The 15,378-nt window shown below is 46.7% G+C and overlaps 1 protein-coding gene across 1 annotated transcript in view; it reads left to right on the top strand.

Annotated features, from left to right (window-relative positions):
- Positions 1-14,052, top strand: part of TSPOAP1 (TSPO associated protein 1) — a gene marked incomplete at both ends in the record, with an annotated part of 66,743 nt that extends 52,691 nt beyond the window's left edge. Inside the window, 10 exons of the mRNA XM_079545226.1 lie at positions 729-1,853; positions 2,445-2,571; positions 2,719-2,870; positions 3,063-3,231; positions 4,624-4,695; positions 5,077-5,112; positions 6,052-6,155; positions 8,071-8,142; positions 9,290-9,418; positions 13,840-14,052. Of these exons, the coding sequence (XP_079401352.1) occupies positions 729-1,853; positions 2,445-2,571; positions 2,719-2,870; positions 3,063-3,231; positions 4,624-4,695; positions 5,077-5,112; positions 6,052-6,155; positions 8,071-8,142; positions 9,290-9,418; positions 13,840-14,052 (2,199 nt within the window). The remainder of the gene's footprint in view (positions 1-728; positions 1,854-2,444; positions 2,572-2,718; positions 2,871-3,062; positions 3,232-4,623; positions 4,696-5,076; positions 5,113-6,051; positions 6,156-8,070; positions 8,143-9,289; positions 9,419-13,839) is intronic.
- Between the last annotated feature and the right edge of the window lie 1,326 nt (positions 14,053-15,378).

The raw sequence follows: 15,378 nt of genomic DNA, 5'->3' as shown, positions 1-15,378 counted from the left end.
TCTTCTAGCCTAAATTATGCTCTGTTTCTGGGATTCTACCTTTTTATTTTAGTATAAAGGTAGTAGGAGGCAAAACATAACGTAGACAGTTTTTTAGAACAAATTTTAAAATTCAGTAGTGTTTTTCCAAAAGGTTTTTGTGACCTGGTAGGCTCTTTCCAAGCTTTCAGGTGAGACAGAAGCATGCATGTCTCCCTGGAGCTACAGGGTTTTGCTGTGCAGGGTCATTTCCTTACGTTCCATTGTGAGGACGGAGAGATAGGGGAGGACTATGGGTCCTCTTGTGGTCACAGGCTGTGAGTGTGTGTGCAAAGAGGTTCCTGGACACTGAGCAGCTCCAATGTGCAATGAGCAGCTGCAGAGGAACTGTTCAGCTCCTGTCCCCCATCCAGACTGGGAGTGGTGGAGCTGTGGGGGTTCCAGCAGGCAGGACGAAGGGTGTTGCAGACAGCTGTCTGTGTGGAGGCAGGGCCTGGGAGGGAGCTCTTCCATGCATTGGCCTTTCTTGCTTCCCACTGCATTGCTAGTTCATCTGATTGTCTTTTGCCAGAAGACCCATTGCTATCGTTTGCTTCCTACCCTTGCTTCTCTGCAGCCCACAGTCGCCGCTCCATATCGCTGTGCTGGGAGGGAATCACCTGTAACTTTATCTCTCTTTTTAATGCATATTTCCTCTCTTTTTTTCCTTTGCTTGTCCTGGCTGTGGCTTTTCTCGGGGCTGGGTACAGATGGATCTTTGTGATACTGACAGCGATGAGGAGATTCTGGAAAGGATACTAGAGCTCCCACTTCAGAAGAACCACAGCAAGAAATTGTTTAGCATCCCTGAAGTGACTGAGGATGAGGATGAGGATGAGGATGAAGATGAGGATGAGAAGTGTGTTACAGAGGAAAAGGAAAATCCTCAAGGCTCCTTGGAAGCACCTACGTACATTGCAGAAAGGTCTGAGAAACCACTAAGCACCCAGGATCCATTTCCAAAGGCAGATGGTAGTGATTCCTCCCCCGATCTGTCTGCTCAGACTCCACGGGAGGAGCAGACTGCTAAGGAGAGTAGAGGGAGTGCTGACCAAATGAGCCCCAGCTGGAGTCAGAAAAGGGCAAACTGGAACTGGGGCTACCAACAGAATGATCTGAAGTCCGAGAGTGGGGAAAGCCCCACTCGGAGCAAGAAGAAAGGAAATAACTATCGAGAGAAGATGCGGGGTCGACCTGAGATGGGTAGGAAGAGACAGAATGATTCCACAGAGCACTGCAGTCGTCTGCTGGGCAACTGCAGCCAGATGGGAGGCGGGTTGTACAGAGCTCCCAGCCTCCGGGAGGAGCTGAACATTGTGAGCAGCTCTGCTGGTAAGGAGGGGTTTGATGCGTACACTCGTGCTAGGCAAAGCGCCTCTCGAAGAAACTATGGGAAAACAGTGGTTTCAGGGTTTGCAGAACCTGCTGGGATGGCAGCACACTGCTCCAGCTCCGGGAGCCTGGAAATAGACATTGAGTATGACTCTGAAGACGATCAGGATTCGACCTGTTCATCCCCTCCTGAGAGCAGGCTGTGGCCAGAAGGGGCCCAGAACTGTCAGGGGGAATGGAGCGATTGCTCCAGTCAATCTGAAGTTATCCACACAGATGGCAGAAGAAACCTGACCAGACTGGAGAGAGTAGAAGAGCAGGGTATGGAGTGGGCTGGGTCTCCAAGCTGGCGCCTGCGATCCTTCTGCCAGGAGAAGGAAGCACTGAGGTGTGAGAGCAGCTCTGAGGAGCAAGGCTGGGAGCAGGACTGTAAGTCACCTGGCTGGAGAAGGAGGCTCGAACATCCTTGGAAGGGGATACGTAGCACCTCCTTGCACAAAAGGGTTGGGTGACTTTTCCTATTCTGGCTTTGAAGCAGCTTGCAGTGGTGTTAGCTTCCCTTCTGCTTCCCTGGCCTGCCTGTATCTTGCTTTGTTCAGTGTTGTCCAGAGAAAGGACCCTTCTCTAGGATCATCCGGAAGAATATCTGGGAGATTGTGTAGTTCTGTGCTGCTCCGTGGCTTTTCTTGTATTAGCTGCTTCTGCTTTTCCTGCCAAATGATCAAGTGTCACCGATGCAGTATTCCTTTTCACACTGGGTCTTCCCACCTACAGCAAGAGACTGTGGGACCCAAATGAGAATCCCTGGTGAAATAAGCTGATTCATGAAAGCTTTCTGTAGTTGATAACTGTAATGTCATTGCCTTCCCTTGAAATGCCCTTTCCTGCATCCTCACATCACTGTCAGGCAGGGTGCCTGTCTGCATTTAGCTCTCTTTTCCAACTCCCATAGCATTTTCAGCTCTCGAGTGTCCCTGAAGAGGAATGTTGCATTTGGATGCACTGCTCTTTGTGGAGTGCGTTTGGGCTGAGCGCTGTTCACATGAGTTGGAAGGCAGAGGCTGCTACTAACTCTCTGGTGGTTCCTATTGCAGGCATCTGGTAATAAAGATCCTAGGGGCCAGGAGCTGCCTGGATCAGCTACCTGGCAGACTCCCAGCAGAAGAGGGAGCAGGAGCTTAAGAAGATGCCAAATGCAGAAGCCTTTGCTTTCCAGTCCAGGTGAGTGGGGAAGGAGGGGAGAATTGGCAGCAAGAGAGGCTGCTGGAAATTGCATAGGGGACTGCTGGGCAGTACTTGAGCCATGCGGGTCTGTGGCAGGGAAGTGGTGCTGACATTTTCTCTGGTGTGTCCCCTGACTGTGCCTAGGTCCTCCAAGGAGCTCTGCTTCAGAAACCACTGTTAAAGATGATGGCATAAGAATATTTGTGGCCCTGTTTGATTACGATCCTGTTTCCATGTCTCCTAACCCTGATGCGGCAGAAGAGGAGCTCCCGTTTAAGGAGGGGCAGATCCTGAAGGTAGGAGCAGACCTTGGTGAACATCTTCTGCTCCATATGGATCCATTTCTTGTTCCAAGGACAGCATAAACCTTGGGAGGCAGAGCCCCCTCATCTCTCATCTTGGGAGTTTTTTGGATTCCCTTTCTTCTTTTGCTTTCTGTCTTGGTCCCTGCAGCATCAACAGTCCTTGGCCTATCTTTTGCCTCGCAGGTGTGCGGAGACAAGGATGCTGATGGCTTCTACAGGGGTGAATGTGCAGGAAGAGAGGGATACATACCCTGTAACATGGTATCTGAAGTCCAGGTGGAGAATAATGAAATCAAGATGCAGCTCCTAAAGCAAGGGTTTCTTCCTGCTGACCCACCAACGGACAGCATAGGTACTGTATCTTCTTAATGTGTGTGCTGTGCTGGCTTTGAAAGTGGAAAGCTCAGTCACTCTGTCAAGCTTTGCAGCTGATGCAGCCCACCCAAATAATCCCTAGGGCTTGCCCCCAGAGTATCAATGCACAGTTCTGACTTCCGTGCTGTCCCTTCTTTTGCAAGTTTGTAATTGAGCCTGCAGGGGTGGCCCTGCTTGAGTGACAGAATCTGCAATAGTGGTGTCATGTCCTGAGGGTCCTGTGAGTCCTGAGGCACACAGTCAGTACCTTTCTGCTGTGTGCTGTGTCTGTGTGCTATCAAAAAGCTGAGTGCTTTTTGATAGGTTTGTGACTCGCAGCCCCTCTCACATCTGGAGGGAGCAGAGATTTTAGTAAGGCTTTTCTCACACTCAGAACATTTGTAGTGCATTTCTTGAGTGTATCTTCTGGTGCTCAGAGGTGGCCAGATGCCTGTGGTGGCCTTTGTTCCGTGTGGACGTACAGGGCTCCCTGTCCCTCACCCTGCATGTTCTCAGAATAAAAACCTCAGTAGCTCTGAGACTGCAGAAACAATGGATTTGAGTGTTTTCTGAAGTGCAGTGGTATTGAGAAACACACCTCACAGCAGTGTGAGCACAAAAAACAGATCTTGTTTCTTTAGGCAGCTGGGCTGTATGTGCCTCTTGTTTTCCTGCTGCCTTGTAAGTAAGGGAGGGCCTTGGAGTGGTTGGTCTGGGAGCTCCTGCAGGCTCAGCTGGGGAAGGAATGCATATACTGACTTCTCCAGAAATCCTCTTTTCGCTCTTGTGGATCTTCAAGGGACATTTTCAAGCATTGAAGAGCCACACAGTTTGCAGGGGCAGTGGATTTGTTTGAACAGTTTGCACTGAGAGGCTGAGGGAGCGTGGCTTCGTTAGCCAGGAGAAGAGACCCAGTGAGAAGAGATTTGAGCAGCCTGGTCCAAAGGCAGGACTGACCCTGCTCTGTGCAGAAGTTTTAGCTCCAGCTCAAAGTCCCTTTGCACCTGAGCTGATGGGATGCCCCTCACTTGGCTTTTTCCAGGTATTGATGGTACAAAGGCTTTATTTTATCTTTGTGATGCTCCCTCTGAAAGATAAAATGCAGCAAAGCTGCAAAGTGAAGTTTGTCTGCTGTGTATTGCGATACCATTAGTGGGCAAAAATGCAGTGTGGATTTCTCTGTGTACTTAGCATGTGGATCGTGCTTCATCTGAGTCCACATATGGTAAATGGAGACTGGGGCTCTGTGCACAGAAATCTTGGTGTCTGCTTCCCAGGGGAAGCGTGTCGTGCCACTCTGTTGCCTGTTCGCTCTTCAAGATGCTTTTCACTTTCCATTCACTGTCTGTTTCTCTTGTCTATTTATTTGCTTTTTTGGATTTTTATTAAGGAAATGGCACATTTTCTCCACCTCCACGCCGCCAAACCGTCCCTCCTCCAAAACCCAGACGCTCCAAGAAAGGTCTGTGTCACCCACTGCTTCCCTTTTGATTTTTTGCAATAGGATTACAGACTGCATTGAATTTGTGCTACTTGCTTACAGGACCCTCAGATGTTTGTCTCTGTACGACTGCTAGGAAGTGGAAAGAGAGCCCATCCCTGCTGGTGTTAAGTTTTTAACAACAGTGATGTCTTTTATAGTTTTGGAGCTTGACCTCTGCGTCTTATTACGTCCCTGAGTCATGGTTACTGGCTTAGGCTTCGAGTTGCATGAACAGTTTGCTTCTGTTGTTTGCTGCTGTGATCTTTGTTCTTTTTATTGTTGTTTGTCAGTTGTGTGGTGTGGACACTGTCGAAAGATGGACATCCATTGACTGGATACTTTTTTTTTCCTCCCCAACAGAACTAGATAAACAGGAGAAGTACAAGTCTCATCCAGGTGAGAACTGCTCTTTATTACCATGAGAAGAGGAATGCTGTGTTGCTAACATATGATCATATGAGCAGATGCAAGTTTTGTGGCCAAGTGTGAATCCAAGTCCCTTTTTCATCCTTTAGAGCACTGTAAGAAAATGGGCATTCTCAGGAAGGAAGAGCTTTAGTTCTTTAGTAGTGAGTGAAGTGACCTTTGACTAACCAGGGAGTGTTAGAAGGTAAAGGTTTTGCTTGATCATCTGGTGCTGCTGTGCCTAAAATCCAGTGTCTCTTGAGGGGATTCTAACCCTGCTGTGGCGTATTGAGATTTGTTGATGTCACGCCTGCAAACCCATTACTAAGCCACCCAGTGTCTACCTGAAGCAGGGTGTAAATCCTTAAGATGAAGAAGTGAACAATTTATCTTTTCTGTGGTGCCAGGCTTTGTTTTTGCAGAATAAGTCTAGAAGAAGAAATGGGGCTGAGCAAGCAGGCAAGCAGGAGGTTGTAGAAATGCACTGCGATGTCTGAGCTGTGAGGCCTGCCTTCCCTTGGTGCTGAGCTCTGTGCTGGTGTGGATGGGCGCACAGAAAACCAGTTTTGTAGCTCAGCAGCAAAGCATTATGTGGAGGGGGGAGAAATGTCCATTTGAGACAGTGTTGAGTGTGCGTGTTAAAATAGAAAATAAAATACATGAAAAGAAACATTCCTATATATATATAGACAGAATACCAGGACAGTGGATTGCAGGGTGTCACCAGTTCTGTGATTGTAAAGGGATGGAGGAGATCAGAAGACTGTTTTACCAGATATCTCTGGGGCCTTTAAGATCTCTTGCCCATTCAGTTTCCCCTTTGTATTACTTCTACTCAGTTCACTCCCAGTAACGGTGAAGCAGTTGCTACGGTTTGGAATGTTCTTTTAACTTACAGCTCAGTAAATCTTGTTATGTTTTGTCGTACAGGACAGAAGCATCAGGACTTTGAAGCTGAACTGCTGACTCCTCGAAGTATGGTGGCTGTCTTCGACTACAACCCTAAGGAGAGCTCTCCAAATGCAGATGCAGAGGTAACCAGCAACTGCTCAGTCCTCTGACAGGTTTCTTTTTCCACTCTTTTTTCACCTGTTCTGAGACAGTACTTCGGTCAAAACTGAGGTGATTGTAGCATGACAATACAGCTGCTAAAACAAGTCTTAAAATGTAAACTTTGCTGATACACTCTGTCAGAGGTAACTGTGTTCAGCAATCTGCAAATACGAAGCAGCATATCCCTAATGATTTTCAGTGTGCATCTCTGTGAAGCTCTGTGAGCATCTCAGGGCCTTGCAGCTTCCTGGAAGTGCTCAGACAGGACTGAACAGCCCCTGCTTTTAGCAAGTGACCCTGGACATCCTGCAGTAAAAGGAAAATCCCTTTAAGGGTTTGAACTGACTTCTGATACTTACGGTGAAAGTCTTGGAGCTCATCTGTTGTGTTGACAAGGCAAAGATTTGTGTAGATCTTCGTTCGAGAAAGAGGACTTAGCTCCAGTTTAATGGATTGGTCCTCTAAATTGTGGCTTTTCAAGCAGTCTCTAGGTATAATCCAGACAGCAGTTTTGTGGATAACTATTTCCTGTGGAAAGATTGCAGAGCACTGTGTGGGGAAAAAAAAAAAAAGGCTTTCTAAATTACAGCATGCTCTATTCTTTCTTCCTTTGTAGCAGCATTAGTCTACTCTGAGCAAAGGTAATGGGGCTTGAATTCAGGTTCTCTCCATGTATACTAAAAAGAACAGATGACCAAGAGGTGGCACAGTGCAGATAATGCTTGCTGCCTGGTTCAGGTGTCTTATGAACAAGAGAATCTTCTGAGGACAGAGTGTTATGGGGTGATGAGCTGTCTTGGGAGAGGTATAATGAGAGCATGCATTAAACAGCATCCACATAGGTATTCACACATCTGGCTGAAGATTGCTTTTGAAACCTTGTCAGTAAGACCCTGTCCACGTTGCAGAGTTGGAGCTGCTCCCTATGCACCCTCCCAGAAGATCTGGTCACTTGATTCATCAGGAATTTGGTCACTAGATTTGCTGTTTATGATCCTGCAATAAGTCCTATTGGGATCAGCTGTGCAATTTTTTGTGTTTGTCAGTGAAGTTCTCCAGAAGCTTCTTTCTGCTAGGACAAAGCCATTCACAACCAGCAGTAGGTGCCTACAGCCTCAGGAGAGAAATTGAGTCCTGGGAACTACATAATATAAATACATTAGAAGTGGGTCTCTTCCAGCCAACCCTTTCATGTGTGTAGAGCTAGTCTCTTCAATGGGACTTGCCTTTTACACAGCCTATTTGGAGACTCCAGATCTTCTATCTTAGAGCAGCTGTTTCACTGCCACTGGGAGATGTCTTCCATTAGATGAGAATACTTGTACCTTTCACCTTGGTCTTGTGCTCCAAGGACTCTGCCCTCAAGTGGCAGACAACAGATCACTGCTCCTGTGCAGTAATTCTGTGTTCTCAGGTTAGATCTTCCTGTTCGTATGCATTTCTGGTAGTAACTAATCCTTGAGCATTGCATCCTGAAAAGGATCATCCAAGGGAAGAGGATTTCGTGTTTATATTTAAAAAAAAAAAAAATATATATATATATATATATATATATATATATTTTTTTTTTTTTTTTTTCCTGATGTTTGTTCAGCTTTTTCTCAGTGCCACTTTCTGGAATTGATGTTAGGTCTTGAACCTAACCTAGTGGTTTTCAACCATTTTGAAGCTTTGTTTTTGTCTTATTTTATGAAATGCTTCCTTAACACTGAATTCCAGTTTCCTAATTTGGTTGTCCTGCTGAACTCTGGTCCTGTAAGTCTTCACACAGTGGCCATCATCACTTGTGGTGAGATTGTACAAGCAGCCCAGGGTGGCCTTGTGTTTCTGGTGAGAAATTCTGGCAGTGCTCCTCTTGGATCATTTTGCTCATTTGTTCTCTTTCCCTCGTTGCAGGCTGAACTGACTTTCAGTGCAGGGGACATTATCACTGTGTTTGGGTCCATGGATGATGATGGATTCTACTACGTAAGTCCTGGGATTGGGAAGGTCCTTTGGCTACATCTGAAATCCTTGGAATCCATCTAGTGGCAGGAGAGCAGAAATTAGGGGACAAAATATATTATTTTGCTAATGGAAGAAATGAACACGTCCCTGTTCAGTGCAGGCAGATTGTCTCTTGCAGCCTGTACTCCTCTAAACTAATATCCAAATGGTTATGAGTTTCTTTCTTGGTGTAACTTGACTGCAGCTTTCCCAAAGCCTAGAATACATTTTCCTGCAGTGTACGTCAGCAGCTGCATCACTCTCTGCTGCAAGCTGATTTGTCACCAAGGACTCTGACACATGGTCTTGTCTAGGGCAGGAGGCTGAAATGGTAACACAAGGATAAAAATGTCCTACCACATCCCAACTTCAGCAAGCACTGATATCTGCTTGATTTACTGTGAATAGCTGGGACTCTGCCTGCCAGTGAGCTGTGTGTTAGGCACATTCCTTAGCTCATCTTTTCCTGAACAGAAAAGTCTGTATTCACACATAAAGGGTGAGGCTCACAACTGGGGTAAATTCAGAGGAGAGTCTTGCGAATGTTTTGTTTGACTTCCTTCGTGCTGTTGTCCAAGCAACATCGCAGGGGTGGTTTTGTCTCACCCAGCTACCTGCTGATGAACTGGAGACAATATTTTAGGATGACAGTTGAGCTTGGTTTGTAGCTCGAGATGTCAGTGAGCAGAGACAAGAATGTTGTACCAGCAGTACTTCATTCTTTAGAAATATATAAACATATGCAAAATACCAGAGTAAATGAAAAGCCTCTAGGTAGCCTTTGGCACAACCATGTTCCAGTTGCTTCCAGGACATCAGTGGGAATTTTTTGAGCTTGTAGAGTGCAAAGAGGCTTCATAGTTTACAACTTTGATGTTTCTGTGTTCCCGGAATATATTTGTTGTGGCTCACTGTCAGCTTTTCTTCTTGTAATCTCCTGTGTTTTTGCATTCTGAGTTGTTCCACAACTAAGCAAGCAAGAATGTGAGTTGTGAAATTTCCTGAGGATGCTTCCAACATGAGTGTGTCCCTGGGCTTCTCTCAGGCCTTCTCTGCATGGGCCTGCTCCTCTGTTTATTTCTGCCTCAGCCAGGAAACCTGATGTGGGAACTGAGTCTTGATCTTGCAGGGAGAGCTGAACCAGCAGAGAGGGCTTGTCCCGTCTAACTTTTTGGAAGCTGTAACCTCAGGTGGAGACGTGGCTGAGGAGCTTCACTCAAAAGATAAAGACACTTTTTTGCTGGGCGCTGAGAGCCAGGTAAGACTGCATGGCTGCGTAGTGCAGACATTCAGACTGTGACGTGGTTGGAGACTGGGCTCTGCACAGCATGCAGCACCTCATGGAGTCACATCAGTGATTGCATGCAGCTCAGTTCATCCCATGGGAGCTCAGGAGTTTAGAGGGCAGCACCAGGAGTTCTTAAAGATTTAACCTTAATATGAAAAAAAGGTACCAAAGAGCAACATTCATGGAATCCTCATGCTCAGTTTGGTTAGGGGAGCAAAGAACATGGCAGGTTCCAACAGCAAGTTCTTCAGATGCACACAGGGGTCAGTGTGAAATGCCACTGCACACAGAGCGGTTCAGGTGGCTTCCCAGGCACAGTATTCCTCAGATATGTTCATATCCACATGAAGGGCTTCTGAGATTATTAACAACTAAGCACCAATGTTTTTCCACCTCTCCCAAGTTAAATGCATCTTAATCCTGTCCAAGGTGCTCTCAGACAAATTCAAAAGATACAGGGGAGTTTCTCAACCAGATCTGATGAATGAATTCATGGCCTGAGGCTTTGAGAGCAACCCACAGATGCGAGAAGTTCCAAGGTTGGGCTATCCCCCCTTGCTTTATGTTTCTGATGCTTTTCAAGCAAATGCTTCAGCAGGAGATTTGGGTCATATGCCGGATTCAGTCAGTCCTCAGTGGGTGAGGCCAAAAGTATGGCACCTCTCTGGTAACTCCCAAATCCTCTGTGCTGTGGTATTCTAGAGAGTGGGAGACAGGGAGGTACACAGACCCATAAAAGTGTGGAAGAGCAAAGCCAGGTTGGCTGTGAGCTACTCCTAAAGGCAGTGTGTTGTCCTGAATCTTCCTGTTAGTCTCTTCACTGGTGTCACGCTAGCTTTCTAACTCCTTGCACTGTCATTTGTCCTGTTTTTCATGCTCTGCTCCTCCTTTGCTCACCTTCATCTCCCTGTCCTTGCCTGGTCTGCCACAAGCACCCTCTGCAGCCCAGCACATCAAGCTTTGTGGGTGCAGTGTTTGTCCCACAGCCTCAATGCCTTTCTGTGAGAGGTGTCAGGAATGCATCAGAAATAAGGTTTATGATAATTTACTGGATCATCTCCTAAACCCAGAAGCAGTTTTGGGTCTCTCATGCTTGTCTGTGTAGGATACTCAGTCCCTTTGATCTCAGCCCACAAATGCTGGTATGCGCTGAGGAACTGCAGTATTTAATGAGCTCTTATTACCACGGTTTGGCAACTGGGAGGTTGCACAGGTCGAAATGTAACAGGCTGAATTGGTAGTACAACTTATTCCACATCTGACATCCTCTCAGGTAACAGCTGGCAAAGGCCAGCTCAGATGTCCAAGAATTGTCATTCCAGCCCCAGTCTGGGTCCCAGAAATCTCGGTGAAAAAATCATGGGAAATAATGGGAAATTCAGTTAACCATTTGGGCTCAGAGAACTGATCTGCTGCTTGCAAATGTGAAGTATGTGGCTCAGCAAATGGTGTTCGTGGCATACGCAGCCCCTGTGCTCTTGTACCTGTTTGCATTTCTCTTCTGTGTCTCAGCTTCCTCACCAATAAGACGTCGGTTTGGCCTGCCATATCCCAGGCTGTGTCATGAGCTTACAGGATCCCGAGGGCACGTCTGCTCTGCTGCTGGGCAGGGAGCACCAGCTGCTTCTCCTTGCTGCCCTGCAGTTTGCAGCTGCTCCCTCTGCTCTGCCCTTTCCACTTGTGCTGGGTTCTGCAGCAGGTTCCTGTTCCCCTGGACGCAGCAGTTCACCACTCTGACTCCACGCAGTCCTGGTCTCTGCTTCTGCTTTGCAGTCCAGATATATCTGAACAGCTTCCAAATACGAAGGCCGTGCTTGTCTGCTTGTCTCTTTGTAAAAGCAGTATGTTTACCCTGCTCCTAACCAAGCTTGTGCTACCTAACTACATTCAAGTACATTCAGTGATTTCTGAGGAGAGGCAGAACCTGACCCACAGAGTTGTTGGCTGTCATAGCAATCACAGCATCCACACCTATAAGCAGAGCTCCTGATAGGTAAGGCAGAAGGAACATGTCTTCCTATAGAATATTTTAGGGGCACTGTGTGATACAGCCCCATCTGAGGCTTTCTGGTCTTCCACATATTCATTCCATAGTCTAGGAGTGTGCCATTTAAGTGGTGTTGGCGTGTGTATCTAGCAGAACACAGATGGAAGCATCTCTGGGTTGGGGTGAATGGTCAGGGGGAGTGCAAAAGCCCCTGGCAGCCTTTAGGGAAGCACTGTTTGAATATTAAACACAGCATAACAAGTCTCCCATCAAATTTGCCAGCTTCATTCATCTTAAAAGCTAACTCATCAATGAGCATGTATCCTCACCATGTATCCTGTCTGAGCTTTGGGCTGTGTTAAAGCTACTTCAAGTCTTAACAGAAGTTTCTCCAGCATGACCAGGAGTGGTTTTTGAATTGCTTATAACTTCTTGGATTTCAAGTTTTCACCAGATCTCTTCTTCCCATTTGCTTTTTGTGTTCTGATATGACAAAGGCTTGAGAATAAGGACAATTTGAATGTTGAACTGAGGAAGGTGAATTATTAGAACTACTTCTGAGCAAATTTTAAAATGCTGACAACAGATAAAAGTAAAGCGATTTAACTTTCAAACTGACATCACTTTGGCTGGAGTGAGCAGTAAAAAATGCAGTGCAAAGAGGAGTATCCAAGAAGTTATGATCACAAGCGAGGGCACTGAAACACTGCTGTTCAGCAGCTAGGAGTGGCCTGCTTTAATGCCATGGCTGCTAAATGAATCTTTTTGCATTGCCAATACAGTTTCTGTCAGACTGATTGTAAAGCATCTTCAGAAAATATTCCATTCTAATTGATTTCATGTATTTATTTCTGCCTGTATTATGCACCCATGCCGTTCTTTCCTTCAGAGAATGAGGAAGAGAAGAGTCCAGTGATAGATATGAATGATACATAGAGAGAGAGCAACCATGTAAGTTTGTGTGAGAAGATCTCTTCCATTTCCTAACCAGCCTATTAGAGAGTTCCACACTTGCAGCTTGTTCCTGTTCTTGCTTGTAGATTGAGAAGCTGCTCTGGGGCTCTGACACCAGCCTAAAGCCCTCTGCTGGCAGGTCTTTACCTGCTTAGTTAGTTCTGTATTAAGTTGGAGCCGTGTTCAGCACATAAAGTGCTGTTTTGAACGATTATCTGGTGGTTTTGGGGACTGCAGTGGGAATGTAGGAGTGCTGGGTATTCAGGTTTAGAAAAGATCTGCTTTGTAATTCAGACCTGCTGCTCTACCACTGTAGAAATGCCTCATGTAGCCTTTGCAGGATCCCACTCAGGCTGAGCACACCCCATATTCAGCCTGTTTTTCACTTCTTGATTTCACTCCTTCCTGAGTATACTCCTCAAACCTCCTGGGACCCCATCAAGTTAAGAAATCAGTAACATTTAGTCCCTAAAACCAACCTTGTGTGGATAATTGTTCTGTCTGATAACAAAGAATCAATGCTGAGGCTTGGGGGTCAGATCCCCTGTTTTGAGGGGAGCAGCAGGAGGAGATCTGTGTTTGACTTGCTTTTGTGTGGTTGGATTAATCAGTAATACCCAAGAGAGCACTGGAAACCATCCCCTGCCAGCTAACACCACTGTTATCAGCCCCAACAGCTTTCAGCAGGATCTTGCCAGAGTGGTTCTGTCTCCATTTTTCTCACAGGGAAGAAACCCTGATTTTAGCATCCTTTATCTCTTACCACATGAATCTGTAAAGTGATTCCTGTTGTTTTTCTGCCATATGGAGACCTCTGAGAATATATGTGTGTGTGTATGAGTGCCTCTGTGCATGGAAATCTGCTTGGGCATCGCGTACCACAGCTGGGAATCAGGACTTGCAGCCACAAAGACAGGGAACTGCAACCATTTCCCTGTAACTATTTGACAATGAGCTGTCATTTCTGAAAACAGTTGTGTCATTTCTGAATTGGCCTGGTGCCTGCCTCTCCCTTTGCGTGCAGTCTTTCATGCCTAAATTGGCAGGAACAATTGTGCAGTTTGTTGAGCTGCTTCAGATCTGCCCAGGCTGTGCAGGGAGCCCCCATCCTGCCCTGACTGCAGGCACCCAGCAGGCAGTCTTTCCATCCTTGCACTCAGCAGGTGTTGAACTTCAGTTTCTTCAGCTGTGAAGCAGCATCTTCCATCAGGTCCTCAGCGAGGCTTTTCTGCTATACTGTTCATAGCTTGAAGTTAAGGAATCTTGGAGTGTCTGAGGTCAGGAAGTAGAGAACACTTTACCAGAAGCTTCCTAACTGAATCTGCAACCATGGAGGGGCTGAGCCTTGCTGGGTGAGGGACAGAGTGGTGGGAGAAGGCAGGGTTTTCTGGCTGGGGTTTGTGTTGGCATAATATCCTTCTTTTCCTTTGTTTTCTCTTCTCCCACCCAGTTAAATCCAGATGGATCTGTTGATCACAGTGACTTCTCACCAACTCCTCCTGCACCTCCTTCCTGCCTTGCCACAGGCGAGCAGCGTCCAGAGCGGGCATCGCTGGCTGTTCTCAAATGCAGCGACTTACCTGCTCAGAGTAAAAAGAAGAGAGGCTTCTTCATCAAAGGAAAAAAGCTCTTCAGAAAACTTGGGTCCAGTAAGAAAGACTAACAAGGGATTTATCGCCATGTGTGGACTGCCTGTGCAATGCACACCGGCACTGACAATTCAGGAGAAGCCCTGGCAATAAGCTGATTAGAGTATTTTCATAGCAGAAAAGTTATATTGAATAGAGGAAGCTCCTCAGCAGGTGAGCTGCGTGCTCTGCTGAGAGCTCAGCCATGGGTGCCCCCCAGGTGGGCAGCGGCTCTGGAAGTGTCACGGCACTGAGGTGTGTGAGGCCCAGGCTCTAGGATGCAGCTTCCTCCACAGTAGGGCGTCCTGCTCCTCGCAGCCCTCGATGCACCAGTTCCCTGTAAATATTTTAATTTAAGAAATATACTCTGGCTGTAAGTTAGCTCAATGGCTTTTCCCAGCAAAGCCCCAGCCCCTTAGGAAGAGCTCCCTTGTACTACACCCCTGGTATTTCTCTGGTCCAAAGGAGGTTGTGTCGAGTCCTTCACTTCCTGCAAAGAAAATTTGCACTTTTCCTGTGAATCCCCTTTGCTGTCTCTGGGCTGACAAGTGAGTTATTTGTACTGTAAACCTGTAAATACGCAGCTGTGCCTAGGAGCATCCCACACTGCCTCAGTCGTGTTTCAGCACGGATTCCCATGGAGGAAGGGGCGACACCCAGGAGGGGGTCGATGCTTCTGCCAATGGCGTGGGCTGCTGTAAGCTGCTCTTGGCTGGCTCGCCGTGACCACGCGCCGGCTGGGGACTCCGCCTTATTTATTTATTTCTCTATTTATTTATTTATGTATTTATTTTGGTTTTTGTCCACCTCTCTCACCATTTCACTCGGCTGTTTCAGCGCGCTGCTCCTCACTTGTTGGAGCGTTTGGAGAGCAGAGCTGGGGATGGAGAGGTTGCAGCTGTTTCCATATGAGATGATGCGTTCCTTCAGTTCAGTCACATCCCTTTCTAAGCCACGGAGTTTTGTACGACATGGTTTCTATCCTTTGCTGTGTTTCTTTCTTTGCATGTTTCAGTGGGTACTTGTTTTGAGAAGGACAGTTATGTGAGGTATGTGAATGATGCCAGCACAGTGTCCACAGATGTTGGTGATAAGGTATGTTTTTATTTAATATCAAATTTTATTATAATAAAGTCTATTTTCACAAAAATACATTTTCCTTAAAAAAGCACCCGCTTCAGTGTTGCTTATTTGGGAGTGGTGGTGGTGTGTGTGGTGGAAGAACAGCCCCAGTCCCTGGCACCCTGAGGATGCTCCATAGCCCCTCACGTGGGTCCCTGCCTTCCCTGCAATCACTATGAGCGAATGGAAACTCTTTGCCTCTCCTGTCACAAGAGACCTAATTCTGGAGGAGGAGACAT

Source organism: Tetrao urogallus (genome assembly GCF_951394365.1).
Source record: "Tetrao urogallus genome assembly, chromosome: 20".
Classification (NCBI taxonomy): domain Eukaryota; kingdom Metazoa; phylum Chordata; class Aves; order Galliformes; family Phasianidae; genus Tetrao; species Tetrao urogallus.
This window is presented reverse-complemented; position numbering and strand designations above follow the sequence as displayed.